Source organism: Podarcis vaucheri (genome assembly GCF_965113315.1).
Source record: "Podarcis vaucheri genome assembly, chromosome: 14".
NCBI lineage: Eukaryota > Metazoa > Chordata > Lepidosauria > Squamata > Lacertidae > Podarcis > Podarcis vaucheri.
The window spans coordinates 13,679,406-13,694,637 of NC_138752.1; the positions used below are offsets into that span (position 1 = coordinate 13,679,406).

The 15,232-nt window shown below is 46.2% G+C and overlaps 1 protein-coding gene across 11 annotated transcripts in view; it reads left to right on the forward strand.

Moving 5' to 3' along the window:
• Positions 1 to 15,232, forward strand: part of SEMA6D (semaphorin 6D) — a 450,579-nt gene that overhangs the window by 358,065 nt on the left and 77,282 nt on the right. For 8 of the 11 annotated variants that reach the window (XM_082198346.1, XM_082198357.1, XM_082198351.1 and 5 more), the window contains exon 1: positions 13,472 to 13,552. The exons of 1 other annotated variant lie outside the window; for it this stretch is intronic. In XM_082198346.1, coding sequence (XP_082054472.1) covers positions 13,487 to 13,552 — 66 coding nt within the window. In that variant the 5' untranslated portion in view covers positions 13,472 to 13,486. Of the gene's footprint in view, positions 1 to 10,321; positions 10,842 to 11,474; positions 12,210 to 13,471; positions 13,553 to 15,232 lie in introns of those variants that run through there. 2 more of the 11 variants (XM_082198354.1, XM_082198356.1) reach the window with 2 other exon arrangements.

The following is a 15,232-nucleotide window of genomic DNA, read 5'->3' on the forward strand; positions in this document are numbered from 1 at the left end:
ACAGAATAGTCCAGATCAGAGTTTATCAAACTTAGGTCTCCAGCTGTTTTTGGACTACAACTCCCATCATCCCTAGCTAGCAGGACCAGTGGTCAGGGGTGATGGGAACTGTAGTCCAAAAATAGCTGGAGACCCAAATTTGGGAAACCCTGGTCTAGATTACCTGTTTAACACAAGATCCCTTCATGGGGTCTTGTCTATGGGTCTGCAATGTAAGGTCTGTGGGCCAAATCAGGCCCAATAGCCTTCTAAATCCGGCCCGTGGACAGTCCAGGAATTGCCATGTGGATCACCAGTGCATACGTTTTTTCCCTCTCCCTCCCCCTCCCTCACACAGCAGCGGCAGCGCCTCCCTCTCTCCTCCTGGCTTCTCCCTGCCCTGCCTAGAGGAGGAAAGGGGCTGGGCTTTGTTGGTGCCTGCTGCTCTCTGGAGCTCTTTCGTGTGCCGCTCATCATCCATTTCCCCCCACAAAATATAGTCTGGCCCTCCACAAGGTCTGAGGGACAGTGGACCAGCCCCCTGCTGAAAAAGTTTGAGGACCCCTGGTCTTGTCTGAGCTTCTCTTTGTTAGGGTTCCACTTTCTTAAGTAGAAGAGAGTAGAACCGGTTTGTTTGTTTAATAAATCAACGAAGATAAAGGGACATTTCCCAATAAATATTCCCTCGCTCCATACTCACTAACTCTCTGTTCCACCTCTCAGCATTTCTTCACCACATCAGACCCACCAGGGGCCAAGGAAACCAAGCTCTCTATGATTATCCTGATTGAAGGTTAGCAGTCCACACTAAACTAATATTATCAGTTAAGGATTGATATTTACCAGTAACTCCGCTTGTGGATTGCAAATTAGTCTCTAAATACCAGTTTGAATGCTAATTTTTAGCCCTAATTATATGCAGCCTTAATAATTACATCCTATTTCATTGTTATAATTACCATAGTTCATGGCAAGACTCTTCGTGCGCCGTTTTGCAAGTGTGACTCCAAAGCCGTTACTGTGATAAACAAGTATTAAAGCTACACAGTAATTAGTTACATACCAATTTACATTTGAATTGTGTATACTTGGGGAGAAAATAGCGTGAAAAGATTTCCAACAGCACCAAAATGCACTGGGACAGAAGCAGTGCTTTATGGGAAGAAAAATAAGGGAGAAACAGGGCCACTTTCTTTCCATAAAGGCAACCAATTGGCAGCTATATAAAAGGGCAGTTCCACGTGGCAGTTTATTCTGAACTCAGGGCTGCTCACGAATAGAAGTTTGGCAGCATCCACACTACAGTACAGTGGTACCTCTGGTTACAAACTTAATTCGTTCCGGAGGTCTGTTCTTAACCTGAAACCGTTCTTAACCTGAGGTACCACTTTAGCTGATGGGGCCTCCCGCTACTGCCACACGATTTCTGTTCTCATCCTGAGGTAAAGTTCTCAACCTGAGGTACTACTTCCGGGTTAGCAGAGTCTGTAACCCGAAGTGTTTGTAACCGGAGGTGTTTGTAGCTCAAGGTACCACTGTATCCTCATCAAAATGCCAATCCATCGTTTGCCTCCTGTTTAATCCAGACTTACCATTTCTGCAGGGCTTTTATTTATTTGTTTATTGGATTCTCTGCAGAAACGATAAATCTAGATTAAATGGGAAAGCAATATGGCCTGGATTTTATTTGATTTTTATGATCCGATGCCACACAAACCTTGTACGTATGAACAGCGCTGAGCAGAATGAAACTGACATGTGAAAATGCTGAGTACTTTTGCAGAGTAACCAAGATGGACAGTATTGTTCTTATACCAAATGGACATCAGGTATCAAATGGTATCAGTGGATCCGTAAAACCTGCCCTGTTTCTTTGCAGTATGTAGATGCGGTTAAGTTATTTTATCCTTGTGCTGAAGGATTACAAGTGTGCAATGAAATATACAGCTCTGTGATGTTAAGGCTGCTCTCGTATCTCGGTGAATGATGATGAGCCAAGGTCTGCTATCACCTCAATTGCTCGGAAGATCCATACTGTGTGTGGTGCTTTGTATCCATCCTTGATTATATCCAGATCAGGGTTGAGGAACCTGTGGCCCTCTAGATATTGTTGAATTACAATTCCTAATATCCCTGACCATTGGCTGGGCTAGATGAAGTTGGTGGGAATTGGCCATAACTCCGTGAGTTCCAGGTCCAACCAGCATCTCCAGGAAGGGTTAGGATAGAACCCGGTCCAAAAAACTGGACAGTTGTTGCCAGTCATGTTGCCCATTCCTCATCTAAGGTTTGTAGCCAATTAAGTCCAACTCAGAGTATACCTGCTGAAATTAATGAAGCAAAACTAGCAATGCTCATTGACTTCAGTGGGTCAAATCTGAGTAGGGCTACCATTGAAGGCCACTCTAAATGGGTCAATGTAATTTTATCAGCACGGAATATTATACAGACCACATTATTCCCAACTGCTCATTCTGATAATTTAGACTACTAAGATCTTAAAATGGGAGGAAGGGGGACTAGGGCTATCTATCAATGGGACCCCATTGCTGTTGGCTGGTCACCAACTGGGTGCCACCAGGTGTGCGGGCTGCCAATAAGCAGAGGGCCACATAGAGATACATGGAGGTAGAGCAGCTCTCCATTACCAAGGATAACTTTCAGTTGGGAATAAGAAGAAGAAGAGGAAGAAGAAGAAGAAGAAGAGTAGTTTGGAATTGATATCCCGCTTTATCCCTACCCGAAGGAGTCTCAAAGTGGCTAACATTCTCCTTTCCCTTCCTCCCCCACAACAAACACTATGTGAGGTGAGTGGGGCTGAGAGACTTCACAGAAGTGTGACTAGCCCAAGGTCACCCAGCAGCTGCATGTGGAGGAGCGGAGACAAGAAGCCAGTTCACCAGATTACGAGTCTACTGCTCTTAACTACTACACCCCCCCCCTTGGGGTCCCTTCCAACTCCACAAATCTGTGATTCTCTGATTCTACAGCTAGAGCCACCAGCACCTGTTGGGTGGTTGCACTAAGCACCCTTTCCAGCAGCTGCTGCTCTCCTCAGCCTCAGCCTACTTTGCCTCACCAGTGATCAGGACATGACTCACGGCCAAGCCTTGGGAGATGTCTGTCAGCATTTCTGAGATGCTGAGTCAGTGCTGACAGACAGGGACATGCTGCTGCTCAATGAATCAGCAGACCCAGAATTTCCAACCACATCATCGTATTGCGGAGATTTTGTCACCATCTCACCATCATAATGCTGGCGAGACACTGGGACTTCATTTATTTATTTATTGAATTTATACACCGCCCTACACCCAGAGGTCTCAGGGCAGTTCACAGAACAAAATCAGAATACAAAACCACAGCATATATCAGGGGTAGGCAACCTAAGGCCCAGGGGCCGGATCCGGCCCAATCGCCTTCCCAATCCGTCCCGCAGACGGTCTGGGAATCAGCGTGTTTTTACATGAGTAGAAGGTGTCCTTTTATTTAAAATGCATCTCTGGGTTATTTGTGGGGGCTGCTTGGTGTTTTTACACGAGTAGAATGCTTGCTTTTATTTGAAATGCATCTCTGGGTTATTTGTGGGGCAAAAGAATTTGTTCATTTCCCCCCCAAAAAATATAGTCTGGCCCACCACATGGTCTGAGGGACAGTGGACCGGCCCATGGCTGAAAAAGGTTGCTGACGTTTGGCATATACAATCGAAACAAAAACAACAACCCAATAACACCCCTACTACAAAAAAGAACCACATTTTAAAAGGGCATAGGATGTCAATCAAATCAACCAAAGGCCTGGTTAGAAAGGAACGTTTCTGCCTAATGGCATGTGAACTGGCCGTGAATGACCAGCAACAAGGCCTTGAGGTTGTAATGGGCAGCTTGGTGAAGATGTGAATCCAGTGTGTGGTAGCTGTAAGAAAGGCAAATTCCGTATCAGGGATCATTAGGGAGGGACTGAAAGTACAACTATCAATCGCATAATGCCATCCAATGAAAGTGAATATGAGAAGATTCAGGGCAGGCAAGAAAAGTTCTTTTTCACACTGCAGGTACAGTGGTACCTTGGGTTAAGAACTTAATTTGTTCTGGAGGTCCATTCTTAACCTGAAACTGTTCTTAACCTGAGGTACCACTTTAGCTAATGGGGCCTCCTGCTGCCACCATGCCACTGGAGCACGATTTCTGTTCTCATCCTGAAGCAAAGTACTTAACCTGAGGTACTATTTCTGGGTTAGCAGAGTCTGTAACCTGAAGCATTTGTAACCTGAAGCGTCTGTAACCTGAGGTACCACTGTACTTAAAATGATGGAATTTGCCACTATAAAAGGTAGTGATGGGCACCAACCTGGATGGCTGTAAAAGAGGTATAGACAAAGTCACGGAGGATGACACTATAAGCAACTCCCAAGCACAATGGCCATGTTCTCCCTCCACTGTTACAGAATCATAGAGTTGGAAGAGACCACAAGGGCCATTGAGTCCAACCCCCTGCCAAGCAGGAAACACCATCAGAGCACTCCTGACATATGGTTGTCAAGCCTCTGCTTAAAGACCTCCAAAGAAGGAGACTCCACCACACTCCTTGGCAGCAAATTCCACTGTCGAACAGCTCTTACTGTCAGGAAGTCCTTCCTAATGTTTAGGTAGAATCTTCTTTCTTGTAGTTTGGATCCATTGCTCCATGTCCGCTTCTCTGGAGCAGCAGAAAACAACCTTTCTCCCTCCTCTATATGACATCCTTTTATATATTTGAAGGATGTGAGTCTCTGTATACCAGTGGCTGGGAATCACAAGTTGGGAGAGCGCTCTTGTTGGCTTCCCATATGTATCTGCTTGGTCATAGTGTGTGCTGGACTGGAAGAACCTGCAGCTTAATCCAGCAGGACTCTTCTCCTGTCCACATCCTGGTTTGCAAGGTGTGTTTATTTACTTAGCTAGCATCCACTTCCACTCTTACTCGGTCCAAGCTGTCAAATTAAAAGAGACAGGCCCACCTCCCATCTGCATCACAAATGTGTTGAAGTGTGTGCCTTTTTTAAAAGAAGCTATTCCAAGATAAACAAGCATTCAATAGCCCTCTGCTTCTAATTTTCTTAAAACATTCCTTCCCAAAAGTTGTCAGAATGGGGGTCGGGTTAAGAGTTGCAGTGAGGAACAACTTCCAGGATAATTCAAAGATAAGGCTAAATAGCTTCACAATGTGCTCTTTAATCTGCTTGCTATTGACACAATGCTGGCATATTATGTCTGCAGGATTTAAGGAGCTTTCCTCCCCATGTAGCTGATGGTTTATCATGTCAATAGAGGCCTGAATTTACAAGCAATTGTTGTGCAGAATTTGTGCCTACACACAGAGAGAGAGGGGGGGAGGCCTTTTTCAATGTTTTCAAGATTATGAAGCTCACATTCTGCTTCATTTTTTATTATTGGTTTTAATGTTTGTACCATTTTTATAAGTCGCTTTGGGTTGCTTTGGTGAAGAAGTGACTAATAAATACAATTAATAATATATATATAGAGAGAGAGAAAAGGCCTATCCCACTAAGAGAGGCCACAAACATCTACAACCCTCCAGGGCCAAAATCCTGGTTACAAAGAAACATTTCCCCCTGGTGTCTTTAAACTAGAAAGTGATGTGTCATGTGTGCCTCCCTAAGGATTGCCTCCCATATGAGGGGAGCCACCACTGAAAAGGTCTGCTCTCCTGTTCCTCCCCTCTGCTCCACCCTCAAAGGGTATGTTGACGGCATCTCAACTCAAACAATACAAATTTTTGCTCAAGTCTCCAAATGCAAACTAGATTGTCTTCCTTTCCAAAGGGGCAGCCAATTTAGGCTGTAATCTTAGTCACACTTCTGTAGGACTAAAACCCAGTGAGACTTTCTTCTGGAGACACCTACCATTGCAGCCAAAATAGCAAAGAGTCTTTGCAGAGTCTTAAAGACTGCCGCATCGATTATGGCATGAGCTTTAGTGGTCCAGAGTCAACTTCATCAGACACATGGCATTGTTTGTTTATTTATCCAAAAGGGGGGGGGCTTCTAAGTGGTTTACAAGTAGAAAAACCAATTACAGGAGCATTAAAGTATAAGCATCCATAATTAAAGTACACAGTTAAAATACACGGTGAAACAATCCCATTAAAACATTTAAATATAAACATTCATAATTAAAAGATCCAATAAAACAATCCCATTAGAATAACACAGTAATTGAAACAGGAGACTCGGGCTGAGAAGTCACAGGGGTGTCTGTGTAAGCAAGTACAGCTTCAGAAGTCAGCAGAATTCAATTCAGATGGGGGCCTCTCCTGTCTCACCAGGGAGCACGTTCCATAACATGGGTGCCACCAGTAAAAAGGCCATGTCACCACGAGCCAATTATTATCAGATTGTGGGACAGCTAAATGGTATATATGCATATACAGTGGTACCTGGGTTTAAGAACAGTCCAGTTTAAGAATTATTTGGTTTACAAACTCTGCAAAACCAGAAATAGTGTCTTGGTTTGAGAACTTTACCTTGGTCTAAGAATGGAATCCGAACGGTGGAAGGGCACCGGCGGCGGGAGGCCTCATTAGGGAAAGCGCACCTCGGTTTAAGAATGGTTTGGGTTTAAGAACGGACTTCAGGAACGGATTTAAGTTCGTAAACCAAGGTACCACTGTAAATAAAAACAAAAAAATGAAAAATATAAATATTAAAATGTGTCAGGTGTGTGTAGAGAGAGGGGGGAAAATGTTAGTAGTGAGATCAGAGGGAAATGAAGTTGATAGCTCAATTGGGTGGAACATGGTGTTGATAATGGTGTTGATTCGATCCCTGAATGGGACAGCTGCATATTCCTGCACTGCAGAGGGCTGGACTATAGGCTCCCTTCCAACTCTACAATTCTATGAAATACAACTGTGATAAGTACTTTAAAACCTAAATGTAAAAATAATAATAGTGGCCCCGCACAAAGCTTTGTCCCCCACATCAAACAGTTGGCCTGCCATTCCTCATGATGTCTCTGGCAGCCAGGCAAACTGCAGAGCGTGACATGTTACATTCTTATGTGTATAGGAAGAAGTGTTGATGGTTAGTTATCGTTCAGTGGTCGAGTATCTGCTTTGCCTGCAGAAGGTACCAATTTCAACCCACCCCCTTGCTTTTTCAGTCCATTTGGACAATAGGGAGCAAGGGGGACGAATGGTCTGAGTATAAGGCAGCTTCCTAGATTTAGATTTAAAAGAGGATTTGGTAGCTTCAGGGAAGGGGGGGAGAAGCGATTGGGAGTCTCCATTGCCATCTTTAAGATTACAGCTAGATCAGGCTTAAAAGAGACGGGAAGAGACTTCTCCATACTTCCTTTCGAGTACTGAGTTTGGGCACACCCAAGAGTTGGGATGCCTGATCACTCTTGTAAAGGTAAAGGGACCCCCGACCATTAGGTCCAGTCATGGCCGACTCTGGGGTTGTGGTGCTCATCTCGCTTTATTGGCCGAGGGAGCCAGCGTACAGCTTCCGGGTCATGTGGCCATGACTAAGCCGCTTCTGGCAAACCAGAGCAGCACACGGAAACGCCGTTTACCTTCCCGCCGGAGTGGTACCTATTTATCTACGTGCACTTTGACGTGCTTTCGAACTGCTAGGTTGGCAGGAGCAGGGACTGAGCAACGGGAGCTCACCCCGTCATGAGGATTCGAACCGCCGACCTTCTGATCGGCAAGTCCTAGGCTCTGTGGTTTAACCCACAGTGCCATCCACGTCCCTGATCACTCTTGTAAGCCCAGCACTAAGAAGGATCTTGCCCTCTGCCAATGGGGGAGAGCAATCCTGCTTAGTGCCGAGAGCTCTCTACAAGGGCTGCTGTCCCCTTGCATTGGCTGCTTTGAAGCTTCAAAGCCACAATTCTCTGAGTGCTTTAACAATGAACCCATCTTCCCAGGACACAGGGAAATGTAGCTCCGCAAGGGATCAAGGGGTCTCCTAGCAACACTCAGCACTCTTAATAAACTACACTTCCCAGGGTTCTTTGGGAGATTGTTGAAAGTGGCACGATGCCAGTTTAAATGTAGAGGACCCCACCGTCTGAGACGCTCTGTCACACTGTCAAACCATTTATACTGTCAGCTCTTCCTAATGTTTTGTCCAAATCCACTTTTCTTGTCATTTCAACATATTGGTTTGGATCCTGCCCTCTGGAGCAACAAGAAACAGATTTGTTCCATCATTTATGGGGCAGCCCTTCCAATATTTCATGGTGGCTATCGTACTGCCGCTAAATTATCTCCTCCTCATTACTTTCTAGGCAACACTGCTTTAGGAAAACCAGTGGGGTGTATTTGTGGGCATGGCTTTGTGGCTGTCAGAGTTTTGCAATGCTCATGCCATCTTGGATCTGCCTCAAAACATTTCAAGCCTCTCACAGACTTTCCCCTTGATACCCACACATTGCATCTCCATATATATGTATATATCTCCTTCTGGTTTGCAGTTTGATTCTTAGATGACATATGCGGTTACCACCCTAGTTTCTACACTGAGCGTGCAGATTTTGACACCCGCATCATTTGGGTTACTCCCTTGGAAAGAGAGACGTGAAGAATACCCTTATGCTTCTAAAGAGGCAAAAGCTTCTGGTGTCAGAAAATGGGTCTGTTGAATGTCAGCTGTACAGAAGGCCGCAGTGATGTAGTCTTCAGTCTGTCACCACCCGAAAACATCAGAGTGAAATATCCAAAGGTTTGCCTGCCAAAAATGGCCCATTCCCATGGCTGGGAAACTTTGTTGGCAGTCACTGAAGAGAATGTACTGTGGGCCAAACCTTTAAACCTCTCTCTCTTCCTCTACTCCACAATCACATCAGTTGTTAACTCTCTAAGCAAAACTCCCATCGAAATAAAAGGAGTTTTTGTCAGCTTCTGCTTTTTGCACGGGGAGAATTGTGCCACAAATATTTCTTGCAAGTAAATATGAGATCTTGACCAGGTCTGTGAAAGGAGGAACCAAGCGCCTTTTAAGGCAAAGTTACAAGTGCAATTTAACAACTTTGCAGAGTTAGTGAATAACCACGGGGAGTAATATATTGAAGCCTTGGGGTGCATTGCTGCTCCTGTGGCCAAACTCCCGGTGATTTTACTTAGCAGGTTTTCAGCCTTGGACGTGATAGAGAAAATCAGTTTTTGCTGCAATATGTTTTTTGAAATGAAATTCTGTTTTCCCTCCAAGCTCAAATAATAAAGCTCAGAGAAACATCCCCCTCCCCAATTTTCCAAGTGGTGCATTTTTCCCTACCGTTCTATGCCTTCAATGATTCATGTTTCAGCAGAAAAATTAATAAATCATCGTCAATTCTTGGCATTTATTTCCAAGATTGAACCCATGGTACTTAAAAAAACAAAAAAACCCCCTATATATTACTCCCCTATTTTATTGAAGACATTTCAGATCTCCCACACCCCTCCTTTCCCTTTTTTTTTACCTTGTCTGTGAAAATGGACTCTCATTATCCTGCCAAATTACAGTGTACTGAAGGACTGTCATTTAAAGTAGGAATGAGAAATTTTGAGCAAGCAATCTTTGAGAAAAAGGAAACGTGTTCCTGTGTGTGTGTGTGTGTGTGTGTGTGTGTGTGTGATTTGATGGGAGTTCTTTCCCCCACCTGTCTGACTTCTGATAACTTATACATGTTTATAAAGTTGTGTGATTGGAGAATAGTTGTGGGCTCGCTGGTGAAGGACGAGAAAAAAACCGTGTTGAGGGGAGAAGCTTGGAGACAGAAAGAGAGGGAGGAAGGAAGCAAAGAAAGAAAGAAAGAAAGAAAGAAAGAAAGAAAGAAAGAAAGTAAGTTTTTAGAGCCCACCTTGTTTCTGTGATTTCACGTTGTGTTTTTAACATTGTGTTTAAATTGTTGTAACCTGTCCTGGAACCTCAGGAGGAGGGCAGGTAACCAACGTATTATTAGCAACAGCATTGTAAGTACCATTGAAGAGGTGTTGCGCAAAGAAAAAGAGAAGGAAGGAAGGGATTGCAGGGAAGATTCGGGACAAAGACAAAGCGAATGATTTGAGAAGGGGAAAAAAGAATTGGGTCTTAACTTTCTTAACTTTCCTGGAGGACTGTGTGCATTCAGAGCCTGTTGGCAGCTATTGTTTGTCCTCAGGATGTCTGAAATAAGGCTTGAATAATAAAAGAGGAGAGGAGAGGGAGGGGAAAACGAGAGAGAGAAAGACGGCTCCTTCATGACCACTGCGCGAGCTTTGCCAGTGTAACGGAGGTGTTTGGAGTTGTAGCAGCTCCTTGGAAGCGGGGGGTGGTGGTGGGGAGGCCACTGAAGGGTCAGAGGGAAAGAGACAGCGAAGGAGGGAGCGATGGAGGGGCGGAGGGAGAGATGGGGGCCTCGCCGCAGCCAGTGAGGGCGAGCTGCCCAAATCTGCTCGCCTTATCCCAGCCTGTTGGGGGTGGGACCCTGAGCTCTCCAGCCGCCTGATGGTTGGGAGGGAAGCGGCGGCGGCGGCAGCGGCGGCAGCTGCCTCCCCCCTCTGGGCTCCTTTTGCCGGAGTGACTGGAGATGGATCGTATTACACCATTTGCCTCGCTCGGGTTTGTTTTGCTGCCGGCGCGTCCCGGCGCTGCTGCTGCTGCTGCCGCCGCGAGTTTTTGCAGGAGGAGGTTTGCGAGGATGAGGACGGCCAGACGCGACGCTCGCGGGGAAGCGCCGAGCTGGAGCTCGACTCTTGATTCGATTCTGATATTTTGATCGCAGATATTATTATTATTATTTTTCTACTACCATTCTTTCTCCACCCTTCGCTCTTGGTATTCCCGCGGCGGCTTCCTTCTCCATCTCCCCTCCACCAAGCCCGTGGATGAGGTAAGGAGAGCTACGTTTCCACAAACACACACAAGCCGATTGCAAAAGCCATTCACCCCCCCCCTTCCTCCTCCCCCGGTTTGCTTGGCAGAAGCCGAGCTGCGACAGCGCGTCTCAGCATCTCACGGCTGGCTAGTTCTTGTCTGAATGGCGTGCACACGCAGGACAGCTGATCGGTTTGCAACGCGCGTCGCGGCGGAGCTTCGCTGGGGGAGGAAAATGGTGCTGGGTGTTTATATCTAGGTCTGTGCGTGCACGGGGAGGCAGGACGGGAAGAGTCCTGAGACGAAACCGGGTGTTGGTTAAGACACAATACTTTCCCGGGAGTCAGTCGCATTGGAGTCAATGGGGCTTCTGAGCAGAGACGTGTGGATATCCGCCCCCCCCCCGGTCCCTGGGTTATTTTCTTTTTGACTCGTTGCTTGCAGGAGCTGCAGCTTGCGGGGAGGCGAGGGCTGCCGAAAAGCGTTTCGGAGGCGACGACCTGCGTGTTAGATGGTCGTTTGAAAAGTTGCAAGGTCTGCCCGTGTCGGATGCGCTCTTGCGCTTTTCTTTTCTTTTTTTGCCTTCCCCGTTTTTCTGTGCGTAGGTGGTTTCTTTCTTTCTTTCTTTACGCTTATTTCGTTGTGAGTTATTCGGTTTGGAGGAATCGGGCCGAGAAGATCGCGTTCTCGGCTGCAGGCGAGAAAGCAAACGTGCGGGGTTTAGGGCTGGGAGAGCGAACCAGCCAAGTTTGGATTCGGAGCGGTTCCCTTCGCAAGGGCTGGCTGAGCTTTGGGAAGAAAGCGGCGGCTGCGGAGGGAGGGGTGCTGGGCGACAAGGAGACGGAGAGAGATGCTCCAGCCGAGCAGGAGAGAAGGAACAGGAGGAGGATGAAGGAGCCAAGAGCCCTGCGGACAGCTGGGGGGCTTTGGTCGCAAGACGGTTTTGCACCAGGGGTAGGGTTGGGAGTGCTTGTTTTTACCCCTCTGGCGGTACAGAGGATTAGAGGAGGAGAAGGGCTGGAAATCGTTCAAGGACCGGTAGGGAACGGAGAGCAGCAACTGGCACCTGGTTTTGTGCTGGTGTGTCAGATCTGAGCAGCAGCAGCAGCAGGTAAAACATCGGAGGTCCGCAGAGCATTGGCTGGCCAGGTTGGTTCGGGATTCCTGAAAACTCAGGCTTGCGATTGCTTGGAGAGCCTAGGAGCACAGGAACTCAGACCTTTGGCCCATCACGCTCAGTACTGTCCACACTGGCTGGTAGCAGCTCTCCAGAGTTTCAGAAAGGGGTCTCTCCAGCCCTACTTGGGGATTGAACCAGGGACCTTCTTCACCACTGAGCTGCAACCCTTCCTCTAGGAAGCAGGTCCTCTCCACCCCAGGATGGGTGAGTCACAAGGCTGTGATGCATCTGGCTGCTGGGGTTTTTTTAGGGGCATGGGAGCATTGAGGCTTTGCAAACGCTCAGAAACTGCTTAGCACTCCAAGGCTTTAGCGTTGGCATTGCAAATAGGTTCCGGTGGTGCAGACCTGGCAAACCTTCAGAGGGGTGATGTGCCCACCTGTCGGTTTCTGCTCAGCCCAGGGTCTTCTTATCCTCCTGGAGGGGCTGGCAATCTGGGCAGAAAAAGGTGCTGACCCACACTGCCATGAGATGGTTGTGTGAGTGTGAGTATTTGGGACATGGGGAAAAGGGGGTGGTTTGTAAAACTCCCATGTAGGCATCGCTTTGCAAATTGGTTGCAGGGATCCTGGAGGTCCCTGGATCACCGTCTTCTGTTGCTCTCCTCTTCTGTAGATCTTTGTATCTGGGAACTTTGTCGACTGGAGAGGCAGGGACACACACACACACACGAATAAATCAAATGAAAAGGTCTGTCCCCATGGCACTAGCAACTACCTGGGTCACTTGGGAACGGCTGTATTTGTCTGAGAGCATCACATACACCGCCTCCATGAGCATCATTGTAAATGACATTGCCGGGGATGCTGCTGGTACAGCTCTCCTCTCCTCTGTTTTGGAGCTGTGCATAAGTTGCTTGGATTAGTTTGCATGCAGGAAAACACAAGCTTGGACCCCTGTTTCTCTGTATGTATGTGTGTCTCCCCTACTCTCTCCAGCCCACCCGCTAAGTGCAAGCCAAACTCTGAATGATTTAGTGGCTAGCCTTGGTGGAAGCAGTCTGCTGCTTCCCGTGCTCCTTAGTAGCCAAGCTCTGGGAGATAGAGGGAGCTCTATTACAAGCTACCCATCAATTATGGATAGAAACAAATAAGGGAGTCAGTTCTGAATTAGCCCCGCGTAGTGGCAAGGACTGCCTTTCCTCCTCCCTCCCATCTCAGTCTCCTGTTGAAATGGAAAGAAGTGAAACTTCTCCTTTCATTTCCACCCCCCCCAACACCTATTTGCTTTATATATTTCTAGAACAGCCACATCTGATCTAGCTGCCTTAACAGAGTAATTAGAAAAAGGGTTCAAGAAGCTTTCCCCCTACTCCTTCACAGTCCACCCCCCATTTCGTAATTTGTAAATCTTGCATAGAAATTCTGACTCCGCCAGCTCCTCTGAAGTGGAAAATGTTTCATCGTCCTTAAAGGGAGCTCCTTTCTCAGTCTATTTGATTTGGGTGGTTGCAAGAAAACTGCAAATAATTCAGAACAAAGATGAATATGTTTGGAACAAAGCAGCTGAATGGGTTGCCCCCTGGAAATGCTACCCTGAAACTGGAGGTACTCGCTTGCAAGTGAGCAGGCTTTGGTTGGGGGTAGCTTGCAGGCAGAGGATGCTACTGAGTCACTATGCTGCAGTTTGTAGCTGCTCTCCTGCTTAGTCCCATTAACAGTGCAGTTCCAGAATAGCACAAGTTTCCTGGTCTCTGAATTGCCTGATACGGTTGATAAAGCTGCATTCGCCATACTATGATTTCTGTTGAACATATATTAATAGTGTTCCTCTTCTTATGCACACACACACACACAAAACCCATCTCTGTTAGGAGATATAGGGGCGAGAGCTGTAGCAGGAATAGACTGGGATAGGCGTTTTTATTCATTTTTGCATACATCAGCAGTAATGTGACTGACTGGTCACTGGCTGAATGTGATATATAGATATAGATATAGTATGCAATTAAGACTGTAGTTTCTGTGTACTGTGCAATTAGGACTGCTGGTTTAAATAGATGCATCCTTTATACTAAGAGCAGCCACAGCAAATGCTCACTTACCAAAATGACTCACACTGTGAACGGCTATAAACATTGTCTTTAACAGATTTTGAGATGCTTTGCTGACTTGAGATCCGCACTGAAAGTTCTTACCAAGCAACCCTATGCATGTTTACTCAGATGCAAGCCCAATTGGGCTTACTCCCAGATAAAGGTGCATAGGACTGAAGCTTTGGTGCTAGAAAAGAAGGTTGTTGTTGTTGATGTTCATGTTTTTATTTTAAAAATTACATTGCTGTTGTGTGGGATTGCTCCCACACCGATGAAATGATTAAAAAAATAATCTTCTGAAAACACTTTCCTTCGGCAAAGCTATTTCAGAGAGCATTTGCTATATGGAAGAAAGGTCTCTTCACCAAACTGCTGCAATATTACTTTTGTTGTGAAAGAGGGTTAGCTGTTTTTAAGTTCTGCTAGGGGGAGTTTTGAAAACCTCAGCACCCTGTAGCATTGCATATCTGACTCAGTATATGAAGCTGTGCATAACCATGTATAATGGCGTGAATGACAGGCATATTCTGTTTGGTTGGCAGATATCTCATAAACATTTACTCTGGCTCAAAAAAGCAGAAATTTCCAGATGAGTTCTGTAATCCCCCCCTATTTTCTGTCGTAAACCTTAAATGTGTTTTGTAGCATCTAATCGAAAACTCAGCTGCTTAAAAAAAAAAAGCTGTTCCATTTGAAATCTATTAACATGTAGAAATTTTAAATTTATGTTCAAAAGGAGAGCCAAAAGTATAAGCCAGAGGCTGTTTAAGCATCTGCTTGATTTCATTGGCATCCTTAGTTACACCAAACACTTCCCCAGCCTTCTCCTCTTAACTCTGCAGTCTGTCACTACCTGTGCTCTTCAGGCCAGGACAACATCATCTTCAAAACCTGCTTTGTGTGATGCAGCCATCTCTGCCAGGAATCCAGCGACAGCCTCAGCCTCTGTTGTGCTAGCCAGCTATCTGAATGCATCCGGGTTTTTCCAAAACACCAGAGCGCTTTATAGTGGTCCATCTGAACATTTTTAGTTCAGTTTAGGCTGCTCAAACACCAAATATTTAAAGTGCATTCAACCTACGCACCCCCTCCCAATAATCCTGGGAACTGTAGTTTACCCTCCACAGGGCTGCAATTTTGGCACCCTTAAACTACAGTTTCCAATATTCTTTTCTTTTTTGGGGGGGTCCTT